The following is a 15,007-nucleotide window of genomic DNA, read 5'->3' as shown; positions in this document are numbered from 1 at the left end:
CAAAAATTAGTCGGGTGTGATGGTGCATGCCTGTAGTCCCAGCTACTCGGGAGGCTGAGGCAGGAGAATCGCTTGAACCCGGAAGGCAGAGGTTGCAGTGAGCCACGACTGCGCTCCAGCCTGGGCAACAGAGCGAGACTCTGTCTCAAAAAAAAAGAAAAAAAGAAAGAAAAATAAAGGCTTTTACAAGCCTTCTTCTGCAAAAGAACAAGAAGATACAAAGAAAAGAAAATTTTATTATAGTTGTGACCACACCTTGAAATGAAAAGTTGACAACTCTGTTTCAAGGAACAAATTTTTTTCCTATAGTAATTTCATCATAATTTCTTGCACAGAGTATACAATATGTTTCCGCTGGCAATATACAGTTGAGTAAAGGTTTTCTATATATTTTCCTCTGTACTTTTCAAACTATATTTTAAGAAGCATTAATAAAACCAAACACATATATCAATACCAAAACCCACAAAATTAGCTATTTTATACCCACTTAGGCATCTAAATAAACTGGCTAATGGCTTCATGGGAAGTAATGTAGTGTAAAAGAGGAAATACTGGCAGTGAAGGCAGAAAACCTAGACCTGGGTGGAAATCGTGGCTACATCACTTGTTAACTATGTGACCTTGGGCAATTTCCTTCTCTCAGTCAGTTTTCTTATTTGCAAAGTGAGGGTAGTAATTCCAGTCTTGGGAGGGACGATTAATTGCATGTGAAATGCCCACCACAGAGCCTGACTCAAAGCAGGAGTTTAGAAAAGATACTGTTATGGGCCGGGCGCGGTGGCTCAAGCCTGTAATCCCAGCACTTTGGGAGGCCGAGGTGGGCGGATCACGAGGTCAGGAGATCGAGACCATCCTGGCTAACACGGTGAAACCCCGTCTCTACTAAAAATACAAAAAATTAGCCGGGCGTGGTGGCGGGCGTCTGTAGTCCCAGCTACTCGGGAGGCTGAGGCAGGAGAATGGCGTGAACCCGGGAGGCGGAGCTTGCAGTGAGCCCAGATTGCGCCACTGCACTCCAGCCTGGGGGACAGAGAAAGACTCCGTCTCAAAAAAAAAAAAAAAAAAAAAAAAGAAAAGATACTGTTATGACTGTTATTCATATAAGCTCCTTAAAAGCAAAAACATCATATTTGTCCTTGTAGCCCAATTGTAGCCTTTATAATTATTGAGGAGCTGAAAAAACAAGAAACACCGAAGTTACAAATGAGGATTTATATCTGTTCAACACATGCCTAGACAGAAAATGAGACTAATCATGACTTTCAAAAACTATATCAATGCATACTCAGCATATAAATCAAAGTATATATTGCCATTTGATAGGGAAAAAAATCAAAATATGTAATGTGCTTATTTTTAAGCCACTCTGAAAGAAGATGATGCTGCCTGTATACAAAACAGGAGTACAACTACTCTTCATTCATTCTGCAAGTATTTCCATAAGTGCCAGTCATTATGTCAGTCATTATGCTAGGCAATGGGCATATGATGGGGAGCAAGTGAAAATAATCCCAACCCTCATAGAGCTTGCTTGCAGTCATGTAATCACACAAGTAAGTGTTAACTTGTGACAAGTGATGTGAATGACAGGTAAGCGGTGCTCTGAGAACCTATTAGGTTAGAATCTACTCTAACTGAAATCAAGGAAGGCCTTCCAAGGAGGTGAAACTTGAGAGCTGAAGGATGAAGAGGAGGTTAACAAAGGGAGGTGTTTCCAGATAGAGGAAAGCAGCTCCTGCAAAGACCCTGTAAGCAGGAGGAAACATGGCAAGAACGCAGGACTATAAGGCCAGTGTGCGTGGAGCAGAGACAAGTGTGAGAATTAGCTAGGGCCTAGGCTGCACAAGGGCCTAGATACATAGCCTACGTTCAAAAGTTGTAATTTGATCTCAAGAGCAATGACAAGGCCTGTAATCCTAAGGCTTTGGGAGGCTGAGGCAGGAGGACGGCTTGAACCCAGGAGGTCGAGGCTGTAATGAGCCGTGATTACACCACTGGACTCCAGCCTGGGTGAAAAAATGAGATCCTGTCTCCACACACACACACAAAAAAAAAAAAAAAAAAAGCAACCAGAAGCCACTGAAGAGTTTTATGAATGCTTCTTGGCGGGGCAGGCAGGCTGAGGGGAAGATGAAATCAATAGGACTCTGGCTTCTGGATTCTGGAATACGGATGCACCAGGTGGGAAACAAAAGTCCTGTCAGGATAGGATAGTAGCTTGGAACAGGGTGATGGCAGTGATGGTAGAAGGAAGCCAATGAATTCAAGAGATATTCAGGAAAATCTAACACTGTATTGTACACAAGGGCAGAGGGACAGCAGTGTCCAAGACTTCTGGGTTTCTGATTCATATGACTGTACAGAAGGAGATACCACTCAGGAGGTATTCTGCTTCAGAAATGTCTTTGAGGAGCCAGGTGCAGTGGCTCATGCCTGTAATCCCAGCACTTTGGGAGGCTGAGGTGGGTGAATTGCCTGAGGTCAGGAGTTCGAGACCAGCCTGGCCAACACAGTGAAACCCCATCTCTACTAAAAATACAAAAACTTAGCTGGGTGTGGTGGCGGGCGCCTGTAATCCCAGCTACTAGGGAGGCTGAGGCAGGAGAATTGCTTGAAGCCGGGAGGCAGAGGTTGCAGTGAGCCAAGATCACGCCATTGCATTCCAGCCTGGGCAACAAGAGCAAAACTCTGTCTCAAAAAAAAAAAAAGAAAGAAAGAAATAATGAAAAGAAATATCTTTAAGGCTGTTCACACAGGCCAAAAAGGGCCTAACTGCACTACACTTTGGCATGAAAATGTGTAAACCCAATTTGATCTCCTACTTTAAATAAGGCTCTAAAAGATTTTTTGCTATTTACAGAAATCAAACTGACTCTCAAAAGTACAAGGATTTTCCCACACTGAAGAAATTTCAAAGATTCTGCCACAAGCTTCTAAATCAACTCCAAACGAATGTTAAATTGGTTTGAGCAATAGGGCAGCATTATGGATTGAATGTGTCATTTCCCATGAGGACCACTTTGATAAGGCTAACACTTATGTACTGCTGTTTAATTTAAATATTTTGAATAAATCTTTTTTTTTTTTTTTTTTTTGAGACAGAGTCTTGCTCTGTCGCCCAGGCTGGAGTGCAGTGGCGCAATCGCAGCTCACTGCAAGTTCTGCCTCCCGGGTTCATGCCATTCTCCTGCCTCAGCCTTCCAAGTAGCTGAGACTACAGGGGTCCACTACCACGCCCGGCTAATTTTTTGTATTTTTAGTAGAGACGGGGTTTCATCTTGTTAGCCAGGATGGTCTCGATCTCCTGACCTCGTGATCCACCCACCTCGGCCTCCCAAAGTGCTGGGATTACAGGCATGAGTCACCACGCCCAGCCTTAAATAAACCTTAATAGTTAAGAGTACTCTTGTTTGGGGGCGGTGGCTCATGCCTGTAATCCCAGCACTTTGCGAGGCCGAGGCGGGTGGATCACGAGGTCAGGAGATAGAGACCATCCTGGCTAACACGGAGAAACCCCATCTCTACTAAAAATACGAAAAATTAGCCGGGCGTGGTGGCGGGCGCCTGTAGTCCCAGCTACTCGGGAGGCTGAGGCAGGAGAATGGCATGGGCCCAGGAGGCGGAGCTTGTAGTGAGCCGAGATCACGCCACTGCACTCCAGCCTGGGCGACAGAGCCAGACTCCATCTCAAAAAAAAAAAAGAGTACTCTTGGCTGGGCATGGCGGCTCAGGCCTGTAATCCCAGCACTTTGTGAGGCCAAGGCGGGTGGATCACGAGGTCAAGAGATCGAGACCATCCTCCAACATGGTGAAACCCCCGTCTCTAGTAAAAATACAAAACTTAGCTGGGCGTGGTGGCACGCATGCCTGTAGTCACAGCTACTCGGGAGGCTGAGGCAGGAGAATCCCTTGAATCAGGGAGGCGGAATTTGCAGTGAGCCGAGATCACAACGCTACACTTCAGCCTGGCGACAGAGCAAGACTCAGTTAAAAAAGAAAAGGGTACTCTTGGCTGTGCGCGGTGGCTCATGCCTGTGATCCCAACACTTCGGGGGGCCAAGGCAGGTGGATCACCTGAGGCCAGGAGTATGATAAGAGTAGCCTGGCCAACATGGTGAAACCCCATCTCTACTAAAAATACAAAAATTAGCTGGGCATGGTGGGTACCTGTAATCCCAGATACTCAGGAGGCTGAGGCAGGAGAATCGCTTGAACCCGGGAGACAGAGGTTGCAGTGAGCCGAGATCACGCCATTGCACTCCAGTCTGGGCAACAAAACCCAAACTCCGGCAGGGCACGGTGACTCACGACTGTAATCCCAGCACTTTTGGAGGACGAGGCGGGCAGATCATGAGGTCAGGAGTTCAAGATCAGCCTGGCCAACATGGTGAAACCCCGTGTCTACTAAAAATACAAAAATTAGCTGGGCATGGTGGCAGGCGCCTGTAATCCCAGCTGCTCGGGAGGCTGAGGCAGGAGAATCGTTTGAACCCTGGAGGCAGAGGTTGCAGTGAGCCAAGATCAGGCCACTGCACTCCAGCCTGGATGACAGGGCAAGGCTCTGTCTCAAAAAACAAAAAAAAAACAAAATTCCATCTCAAAAAAAAAGAGAGTACTCTTATGTGATATTAAACTAAAATATGATAACATTAGGCATTACCATAATTAGAACCATACTGCTTTTATATTTCAATATTTTGAAATGCTTGTAAAAAAATATTTTGTAGGAAAAAAGATATAAGATTTTAAACACACACACACACACACACACACACACACACAATCTCTTGACTTTAATGAACATTTTGCCGTTTCCATCCTAGTCCTTGTTAATGCCCATCACATTCAATTCAGGGTAAAAGATAAGGTTTTTACTAGTTAAACACATTCTGCATATATGTGTACGCGCTATGTACAAAGTAAAGCCAATACTATGTCAATACTATCAATACTTTAATATTTACTTTTCCTGGTTTTAGCTTTCAAATTTGCAACGGATGCTATTTGCATAGAATACTGATGCCTTTAAGTCTTAAAAACAGAAATCTGACTGACCCAAGGAAAAGGATGAAAGAAAGAGATTTTGTCCCTTTAAAATCAGCCAACACATCCTATCTTAGTACTGAAGTACTTCCCAATTCTGGCAGGATGGGCTCCTTGGCCACCTGCTTGCACTAGGGTCTGACTAGCATTTTATTAACATCCAACTGCAGTTACCAGGACATTCATTACCACTGCTTCTACAAAGCAGAATTCTTTTTAAATTTTTTTCCCATACTGATTTCATCACCAGGTGTCAAAAGACAAAACCGTGGCCTGAGGCCAAATAGAAAAATGTCATCTTCACAAATGAGGAGAAAAGACAAGGACTTTAAAAAATCAGGTCAACAAGCCCATTAGCCAATAATAGTTTGTAAAACTAGACTGTCTTCACACTAGAGGCTGTGCTAGCAAATGTGGTCCTTGGAAACAAGAGCTGTAGAGCTTGAAATGGGTTGCCAGCATGGTTTGCCTTTTTCTTTTTGCATGTTTATTTTTATTTTTTTATTTATAACATGGAATCAGACTATGACTATAATCGGGCATAGCTATGGCGGGGTATGGGCAGTGCCAAGGAAGAGGCAGCGAAAAGCCCGTAGAGTTCCCAATCTAAGCTAGCAGACCTTCCCATCTTCCTCAGGAGTGGTCCCTGTCTCCGCAGCTGGAATCTGCGGGAGGGAAAGTTACAAGGACCCCCAAAATGAGACAACAAACCACTTCCTTCTGAAAACTAAAGGTCATAGGCTTTTAAGGAACAATAGAGCTCAATGTAAGCTTCAGAAAGATGGAGACAGTCAGATGAGACGAGGGTAGGGGACCGGGGGTGAGGACATGCGCCCCATCTGGGATAGCTGAATAGGGGGGTCAAGGCCAGGGACTTTTGGAACACGAGAAGAGCTAGATCTTCTATAACCTGCTCAATTGGGCCTGAGAAACCTAAGAGGCTCCTCTGAAAATCTAGGGCATCTATGCATCCAATATTCTCAGCCCTCTCCTCGGGAAGGGAGATAATCCCCACAGGAAGCACCCCCAAAACTGGGGCTTTTCCTGCCCTTCAGAAGCCACAAACCCTCACGGAAAACATTTACAAGGGAGCGGAAGGGCCGGGGGCAAGCAGCGGTTCTGCAAATCTCGGGAAGGAGGCCCCTGGATCCAAGGAAATTTGCCCCTGGAATAGGGGGTGGGGTGCGGAGGGCACCATCTGAGGCCCGTAAGCCTCGGGGAAAGAAGCGGCGGGAACAGGAGCAGGTCCCGTGGGTCCCCCGACGAGGGGATGGCGGCCTGGGGCGCGGTCGACGGTGAGGGAGGCCCGCGGGCCGGGCACGGGAGCGGGGGCGCTGCGGGCCCGGGGCTGCAAAGAGCCGGGGCTCGGGAGGTAGAGGCCAGCGTAGGCCTCGGGGGCCCGGACACACCCACTGCGGCGGCCTCGGGCCCGCTTACCTGCTCCTCCTCCGGGGTCAGCTCCGGCGCCATGTCGGGCCAGGGTGCGGTCGCGGGCTCCATCCCACCGCCACCGCCGCCGGGCGGACAGAACTCGCTCGCGAGCGCGGGAGCCCGCCGCGCTCGGCCTCCGCTTCCGCGTCCCCGCGCTTCAGCAGCCCCGGGCCGGCTCGCGCATAGTGTGGCCGGCAGGGCCCGGCGCCCGCAGCGGCCGCAAACGCTGCTTCTGCTTCCTTCAGAAAAATCTCTCCGAACTGCCGCTGTCTTCCGGGAGGAAATCCTTTTTTATATTATTCGCTCCTTTCCTCACACTCCCCCTTATCTCCTGGGGAAGAAAAAGTGCAGGCGAAGAGCTAACAGACGATCGGGATTTAAAAGGAAATCGGAAATCAGGAACTTTTAGAGCCGGCAGCGAAGGGTCGGCGGAAATTTCCCGAAGGCCGCCGACCCCCTCGGCGCCCCGCTTCCTCGGCCGCGCTCCCGCTCCTCCACAGCGCCACAGGGATCGGGGCCGCCCAACCGGGCCGTCCTCGCGGACGCTGGCCCTGCGACCTGCGCGGCTGCCTCAGCCAGGCTCCTCGCGGGCGGCCGCAGCGAAAGGGAGGGAGTGGAGAGGGAGCAAGGGAAACGCGCCCCCCTCCTGACTCACGGCCAACGCTGCGGCCGCCCCGCGGCCGCCCGAGCCCCCCGCGGCTCCATTGAGAAACTGAGCGTCTCATTCACAAGCTGGCGGCGAGGAGGGCCCGGCGGAGCGAGGACGCAGTCCGGGAGGGGGAGACAGAGAGGAGCCCGGGCGGGGGAGGGGACCGGGAGGGGGAGGGGACCCGGGCGGGGAGGGGACCCCAGCTGGACGGAAAGCGACTCGACTGCGGGAGGGAGAAAAAGGAAGAAAAGACTATTTCGTGAGGCTCAGATCCTCGGAGGAGGAGAATACGTTAGTTTGCAAATTATCTGCTGACTGGCACCTCTCCTGGGGTTAACTTGCCGCTGCCACCTACGCGTGAGAAACCCACAATCCTCAACGATTTGTCGTTTGCAGCCTGAAAGACCCTGGAAAGGTTGCCTGCCAGGCCAGGATGCTTAGGTGGAAGGAATCGCACCTGCCTCCCTTTCCCTCCTTACTGGCTGCACCCTGTAATTCATCTCCAGTGTAGCTAATTTTAATCCCCCATAGAAACGACATCAGACTCCGAACATCATTCAGGAATGACGCGGCCTTTGCAGACCATTGATTTTCACTAGGGCAAGTGCAGCAAAGGGTTCAGGATTAGCGGTACAGTCTTGGAGTCATTTGTGGAGGAAGAGGGCATAGAGAAGGCAAGGCTGGGTCTGGTATGTTGTTGCATTATTCCAAGCCAAAGATAAATATTCCAAAGGGACCCAAAGTCCACAACTAGTTCCAAGGCTGAAGCCCTGGAGCCAGTCCTGAGGGATCCAAAGGAGGGGCCTTCAGAAAACAGGAAGGTGCTGTGAGTTGTGATGCTCCTACGATTTTTTTTTTTTTTTTTTTTGAGACGGAGTGTCTGTGTCGCCCAGGCTGGAGTGCAGTGGCGCGATCTTGGCTCACTGCAACCTTCACCTCCCGGGGTCAAGCGATTCTCCTGCCTCAGCCTCCTGGGTAGCTGGTATTACAGGTGCGCGCCACTACGCCCGGCTAATTTTTGTATTTTTAGTAGAGACGGGGTTTCACCATGTTGGTCAGGCTGGTCTCGAACTCCTGACCTCGTGATCCGCCTGCCTCTGTCTTCCAAAGTGCTGGGATAACAGGCGTGAGCCACCGCGCACCCGGCTTTTTTTTTCTTTCTTTCTTTTCTTTTTTTTTTCTTTTTTTGAGACGGAGTCTCACTCCGTCACTCAGGCTGGAGTGCAGTGGCGCGATCTCGGCTCACTGCAAGCTCGCCCTCCTAGGTTCACGCCATTCTCCTGCCTCAGGCTCCCAAGTAGCTGGGACTACGGGCGCCCGCCATCGCGCCCGGCTAATTTTTTTTTTTTTTTTTTTTTTTTTTAGTAGAGACGGGCTTTCACCGTGTTAGCCAGGATGGTCTCGATCTCCTGACCTCGTGATCCGCCCACCTCGGCCTCCCAAAGTTTTTTTTTTTTTTTTTTTTTTTTTAACACAGGGTCTCACTTTGTTGCCCAGGCTGGAGTGCAGTGGCGTGATCACAGCTCAATGCAGCCTCAAAGTCCTGGGCTCAAGCAATCCTCCCGCCTCAGCCTCCTGAGTGGGTGGGACTACAGGTGCACACCACTGCACCTGGCTAATTTTTTTTTTTTGTAGAGATAGGGGTCTTGTTATGTTACCCAGGCTGGTCTCAAACTCCTGGTAAACTGCCTTTGCAAAATTATAACTGAGGATTTTATGACAGTGAAAGAAATCAGTCCTAACTGACTCTATCTTGTTTCTAACCCTTAAGCTGTCCTTGTTCATTCCTGGGCATAGGCCAAACTAACTTTGGGAAGGAATTCAGTTCATGGTTTCACTCTGAAACAAAATCGATAACAGCCCTTTCCTGAAAAGGCCCCCTTCTTCCCTGGGGTCCAGTCTGCCTTTGCAGGACTAACAAATTAAGCTACAAGATTAGAAATTACAATTTAGGAGTCATGCAGCCATGGGCTCCAAGAGTCTAAACCTCCCCAAACCGCTCCTGGGGATAACATCACTATTGTAAAACCTAAGATCAGTGCTTGAGATATTTTGCAGACCCTGCACTCAGTGGATCAGCTGATACCATCCAGACTGGTAATCTGGCCCTAATAGGTCTGCCATCCCAACCAGGAACAGAAGACAGCAAGAAAAACTCATTTCAACTCCCTATGATTCCATCTCAAACCTGACCAATCAGCACTCCCCACTTCCTAAGCCCCTACCCACCAAATTATCTTTAAAAACTCTCATCCCTTAATGCTCCAGGGAGACTGATTTCAGTAATAATAAAACACCAGGCCGGGCATGGTGACTCACGCCTGTAATCCCAGCACTTTGGGAGGCTAAGGCAGGCGGATCATAAGGTTAAGAGATCGAGACCATCCTGGCCAACATGGTGAAACCATGTCTCTAGTAAAAATACAAAAATTAGCTGGGCGTGGTGGCGCGCAGCTGTCGTCCCAGCTACTTGGGAGTCTGAGGCAGGAGAAGCACTTGAACCCGGGAGGTGGAGGTTGCAGTGAGCCAAGATCACACCACTGCACTCCAGCCTGGTGAAACAGCGAGACGCTGAATCAAAAATAATAATAATAATAATAATAATAAAACTCCACTGTCCTGCACAGCTGGCTCTGCGTGAATTACTCTTTTGCCATTGCAATTCCCCTGTATTGATATATCTGCTGTGTAGGCAGCAGACTAGGTGATCCCATTAGGCAGTTACACAGGGCTCAGATGATCTTCCTGCCTCAGCCTCCCTAAGTGCTGGGATTACAGGTGCGAGCCACCGTGCCCAGCCTTCTAGGATTTTTGTGTTTGTTTGAGATGGAGTTTCACTCTTGTTGCCCAGGCTGGAGTGCAATGGCACGATCTTGGCTCACTGCAACCTCCACTTCCCAGGTTCAAGCAATTCTCCTGCCTCAGCCTCCGTAGTAGCTGGGATTACAGGCGTCTGCCACCATGCCCAGCTAATTTTTTGTATTTTTAGTAGAGATGGGGTTTCACTGTGTTGACCAGACTGGTCTCGAACTCCTGACCTCAGGCAATCCACCCGCCTCAGCCTCCCAAAGTGTTGGGATTACAGGCATGAGCCACCATGCCCGACTCCTTCTAGGATTTTAAAAGTAATCCCTGGGCTGGGCGCGGTGGCTCACGCTTGTAATCCCAGCACTTTGGGAGGCCGAGGCGGGCGGATCACGAGGTCAGGAGATCGAGACCATGGTGAAACCCCGTCTCTACTAAAAATACAAAAAATTAGCCAGGCGTGGTGGCGGGCGCCTGTAGTCCCAGCTACTCGGAGAGGCTGAGGCAGGAGAATGGCGTGAACCCGGGAGGCGGAGCTTGCAGTGAGCCGAGATTGCGCCACTGCACTCCAGCCTGGGTGACAGAGCGAGACTCCGTCTCAAAAAAAAAAATAAAATAAAAGCAATCCCTGACCTCAACTAATTTCTGCATTAATGCGATAGGAACTTCAGGCTGCCCTTGGTAAGAATCAGAGACGATATCCTTGGTGTCTGAATCTTTATCTCAGCTAGGATATTTTCTCCTTTGCATCAGTACAGCTGACTGGAGGTTGACTTCATCACTCCTTTAGTTTCAGTATTGTAACCAGTCTGAAAGACTTCTTTTTTTTTTTTTTTTTTTTTTTTTTGAGTGGGGGTCTTGCTGTGTTTCCCAGGCTGGAGTGCAATGGCGCGATCTCGGCTCACTGTGACTTCCGCCTCCTGGGTTCAAGCAATTCTCCTGCCTTAGCCTCCTGAGTAGGTGAGATTATAGGTGCCCGCCACCACACCCTGCTAATTTTTGTATTTTTAGTAGAGACAGGGTTTCACCATGTTAGCCAGGCTGGTCTCGAACTCCTGACCTCAGGCAATCCACCCACCTCGGCCTCCCAAAGTGCTGGGATTACAGGAGTGAACTACTGCATCCAGCCTGTTTTCTTTTTATTGAAGTGTCATATACTGAAAAAGTGCAGGCCGGGCGCGGTGGCTCACGCTTGTAATCCCAGCACTTTGGGAGGCCGAGGCAGGTGGATCACGAGGTCAGCAGATCGAGACCATGGTGAAACCCTGTCTCTACTAAAAATACAAAAAAAAATTAGCCGGGCGTGGTGGCGGGCGCCTGTAGTCCCAGCTACTCAGAGAGGCTGAGGCAGGAGAATGGTGTGAACCCGGGAGGCAGAGCTTGCAGTGAGCCGAGATTGCGCCACTGCACTCCAGCCTGGGCGACAGAGCGAGACTCTGTCTCAAAAAAAAAAAAAAAGAAAAAGTGCAAATATAAGTGTACCGCTTGATGAATTTTTTATTTTATTTATTATTATTATTATTATTATACTTTAAGTTTTAGGGTACATGTGCACAATGTGCAGGTTTGTTACATATGTATCCATGTGCCATGTTGGTGTGCTGCACCCATTAACTCGTCATTTAGCATTAGGTATATGTCTTAATGCTGTTTTATTTTGTTTTTTGAGACAGGGTCTCACTCTGTTGCCCAAGATAGAGTGCAACAGCACAATCCTGGCTCACTGCAACCTCTACTTCCTGACTCAAGCGATCCTCCAGCCTCAGCCTCCCAAATAGCTGGGACTATAGGTGCGTGCCACTAGGCCCGGCCCATTTTTGTATTTTTTGTAGAGATAGGGTTTCACCACGTTGCCCAGGCTGGTCTCAAACTCCTGAGCTCAAAGCAATCCACCCACCTCAGCCTCCCAAAGTGCTAGGATCACAGGCATAAGCCACTGCGCCCGGCCAGATGAATTTTCATAAACTGAATACACTCATGTGTCTGTGCCCAATGCACAAATCAACAAATAGAATATTCTGAACTTGCCAAAGCCTCGCCTTTTGCCCATCCCCCACCCCACAGTCAGTTACTACTCTGCTGAAGGGTAACCACTATCTTGCCCTTTTTTTTTTTTTAAGAGACAGGGTCTCTCGCTGTGTCACCCAGGCTGGAGTGCAATGGCACGATCTGGGCTCACTGCAACCTCTGCCTCCCGGGTTCAAGTGATTCTCCTGCCTCAGCCTTCAGAGTAGCTGGGATTACAGGCATGCACTACCATGCCCATCTAATTTTTGTGTTTTTTTTAGTAGAGGCAGGTTTTTGCCATGTTGGCCAGGCTGGTCTCGAATTCCTGACCTCAAGTGACCCACCCACCTTGGCCTCCCAAAGCTCTAGGATTATAGTTGTGAGCTATCACGCCCAGCTCCGGGCTGATCTTGAACTCCTGGGCTCAAGTGATCTGCCTGCCTCCCCCTTCCAAAGTGCTGGGTGTCAGCCACCGTGCCAGGCCAAATATGCTTTTTCTCCCTAGGCAAGCAAATGGTTCTAGGACTAAACTGGAGTACGAAACAGCAGGACCTGAGTAGTACAAACCATTGATTGGAGACAGGAGAGGATGGAGTCTCTCAACTCACTATTTACACTTCACATTTGTTTTGCCCACTGATCCTCAGGACACCAGGGGTCAGTGATTTATCCAAAGTCACACAACTAAATAATTAGTATTGAGCTAAAACTTGAACCCAGGCATTCTAACTCCTGATCTAGGGACCGGGTGAGGAGGAGAATTAATAAAGATATTTAACTGAGTGGGCTGAGAGAGAACTCAGCAGTGTTTTCAGAGGCACAGCTGTGTGTGTGGGTGTGTGGGTGTGTAAGGGAAGAGAGTTCTCCGGAACTGTTATCCATCACTGTTTTAACAGGACAATGTTTGGAAATTTCTGGGCACAAACGTGAATAACAAAACAAAGTGCAAGGCAGCTGGCTGGCTGGCTAGTTTGTTCTGAGAGGTAAATCCAGGAGAACCAGAGTAGAGAGGCAACTACCTGGCTTGCCTGTAACTGCAGGCTTGAACCAATGAACTCAAGTATGGTACTGTCATCCTGCCCAATCAAATCTTAAAGGCTGGGCCGGGCACCAGGGCTCATGCCTGTAATCCCAGCACTTTGGGAGGCCCAGGTGGGTGGATCACTGGAGGTCAGGAGTTCAAGACCACCCTGATCAACATGGTAAAACCCCATCTCTGCTAAAAATACAAGAAATTAGCCAGACGGGATGTCGCATGCCTGTAATCCCAGCTACTCGGAAGGCTGAGGCAGAATTGCTTGAACCTGGGAGGCAGAGGTTGCAATGAGCCAAAATAGCGCCATGGCACTCCAGCCTGTGCAACAAGAGCGAAACTCTGTCGCAAAAAAAAAAAAATCTGAAAAGACTGCAGAATGGCTTGTAATATCAAAAGATTGAAAATATTATGAGGCCGGGCACGGTGGCTCACGCCTGTAATCACAGCACTTTGGAAGGCTGAGGCAGGCGGATCACGACGTAAGGAGAACAAAACCATCCTGGCCAACATGGTGAAACCTTGTCTCTACTAAAATACAAAAATTAGCTGGGCATGGTTGTGCACGCCTGTAGTCCCAGCCACTCGGGAGGCTGAGGCAGGAGAATCGCTTGAACCTGGGAGGCAGAGGTTGCAGTCAGCCGAGATCACGCCATCACTGCAGTCCAGCCTGGTGACAGAGGGAGACTCTGTCTAAAAAAAAAACAAAAAAAACAAATGGCTGGGCGCGGTGGCTCATGCCTGTAATCTCAGCACTTTGGGAGGCTAAGGTGGGCAGATCATGAGATCAAGAGATTGAGACCAACATGGTGAAACCCCATCTCTACTAAAAATACAAAAATTAGCTGGGTGTGGTGGCGCATGCCTATAGTCCCAGCTACTCGGGAGGCTAAGGCAAGAGAATCACTTGAACCTGGGAGGTGGAGGTTGCAGTGAGCCGAGATCGCCCTACTGCACGCCAGCCTCGCAACAGAGCGAGACTCCGTCCCAAACAAAGAAACATTATGGCCCATCAATAGAAAACTCAGTAAATAAATTACAGTACACACATACACTGAAATAATTGGTTGACATTTATTGTGTCCTTATATTTATCCCACACACTGTTCTAAATGACTTTCATTCATTTACTCTCACCATAATAGTATGAGAAAGGTGAAACTATGATCCTTATTTTACAAAAAGCAGATATAGTAGATCCATATGTACTGATACAGCCTCCTTACCTTTTTTTTTTTTTTCTGAAATGGAGTCTTGCTGTGTCGCTCAGGCTGGAGTACAGTGGTGCGGTCTCCGCTCACTGCAACTTCCGCCTCCTGGGTTCAAGCAATTCTCTGCCTCAGCCTCCCGAGTAGTTGGGATTACAGGCGCCTGCCACGACGCCCAGCTGATTTTTTGCATTTTTAGTAGAGATGGGTTTTCACCATGTTGGCCAGACTGGTCGTGAACTCCTGACCTCGTCATCCACCCACCTCGGCCTCCCAAAGTGCTGGGATTACAGGCGTGAGCCACCGCACCCAGCTGCTTTTTTTTTTGTTTGAGACGGAGTCTCGCTCTGTTACCCAGGCTGGAGTGCAGTGGCACGATCTCGGCTCACTGCAACTTCCACTTCCCTGTCTCTGGTGATTCTTGTGCCTCAGCCTCCCAAGTAGCTGGGATTACAGGCGTGAACCACCGCGCCTGGCCCCTCCTTGCTTTTTTTTTTGAGGCAGAGTGTCACTCTGTCATCTCAGCTGGAGTGCAATGGCACGATCTCAGCCCACTGCATCCTCTGCATCCCCGTTTCAAGCAATTCTCCTGCCTCAGCCTCTCGAGTAGCTGGGATTACAGGTGTGCACCACCACATCTGGCTAATTTTTTATTATTATTATTATACTTTAAGTTCTAGGGTACATGTGCACAATGCACAGGTTTGTTACATATGTATACATGTGTCATGTTGGTGTGCTGCACCCATTAACTCATCATTTACATTAAGTATATCTCCTAATACTATCCCTCCCCCCGCCCTCTCCCCACACCCCACGACAGGCCCT

At 48.9% G+C, this 15,007-nt stretch overlaps 1 protein-coding gene across 2 annotated transcripts in view; it reads right to left on the bottom strand.

The window, feature by feature from the left end:
- The window catches only part of PTPN9 (protein tyrosine phosphatase non-receptor type 9), a 112,739-nt gene extending 105,359 nt beyond the window's left edge, over nt 1–7,380 (bottom strand). The window contains exon 1 of one of the 2 annotated variants that reach the window (XM_055277712.2): nt 6,484–7,380. In XM_055277712.2, coding sequence (XP_055133687.1) covers nt 6,484–6,546 — 63 coding nt within the window. In that variant the 5' untranslated portion in view covers nt 6,547–7,380. The remainder of the gene's footprint in view (nt 1–6,483) is intronic. The other variant, XM_063638696.1, reaches the window with a different exon arrangement.
- Between the last annotated feature and the right edge of the window lie 7,627 nt (nt 7,381–15,007).

This window comes from Symphalangus syndactylus, chromosome 5, assembly GCF_028878055.3.
Source record: "Symphalangus syndactylus isolate Jambi chromosome 5, NHGRI_mSymSyn1-v2.1_pri, whole genome shotgun sequence".
NCBI lineage: Eukaryota > Metazoa > Chordata > Mammalia > Primates > Hylobatidae > Symphalangus > Symphalangus syndactylus.
Note: the sequence above shows the minus strand (reverse complement) of the source record. Positions and strands in the feature narration are given on the sequence as shown.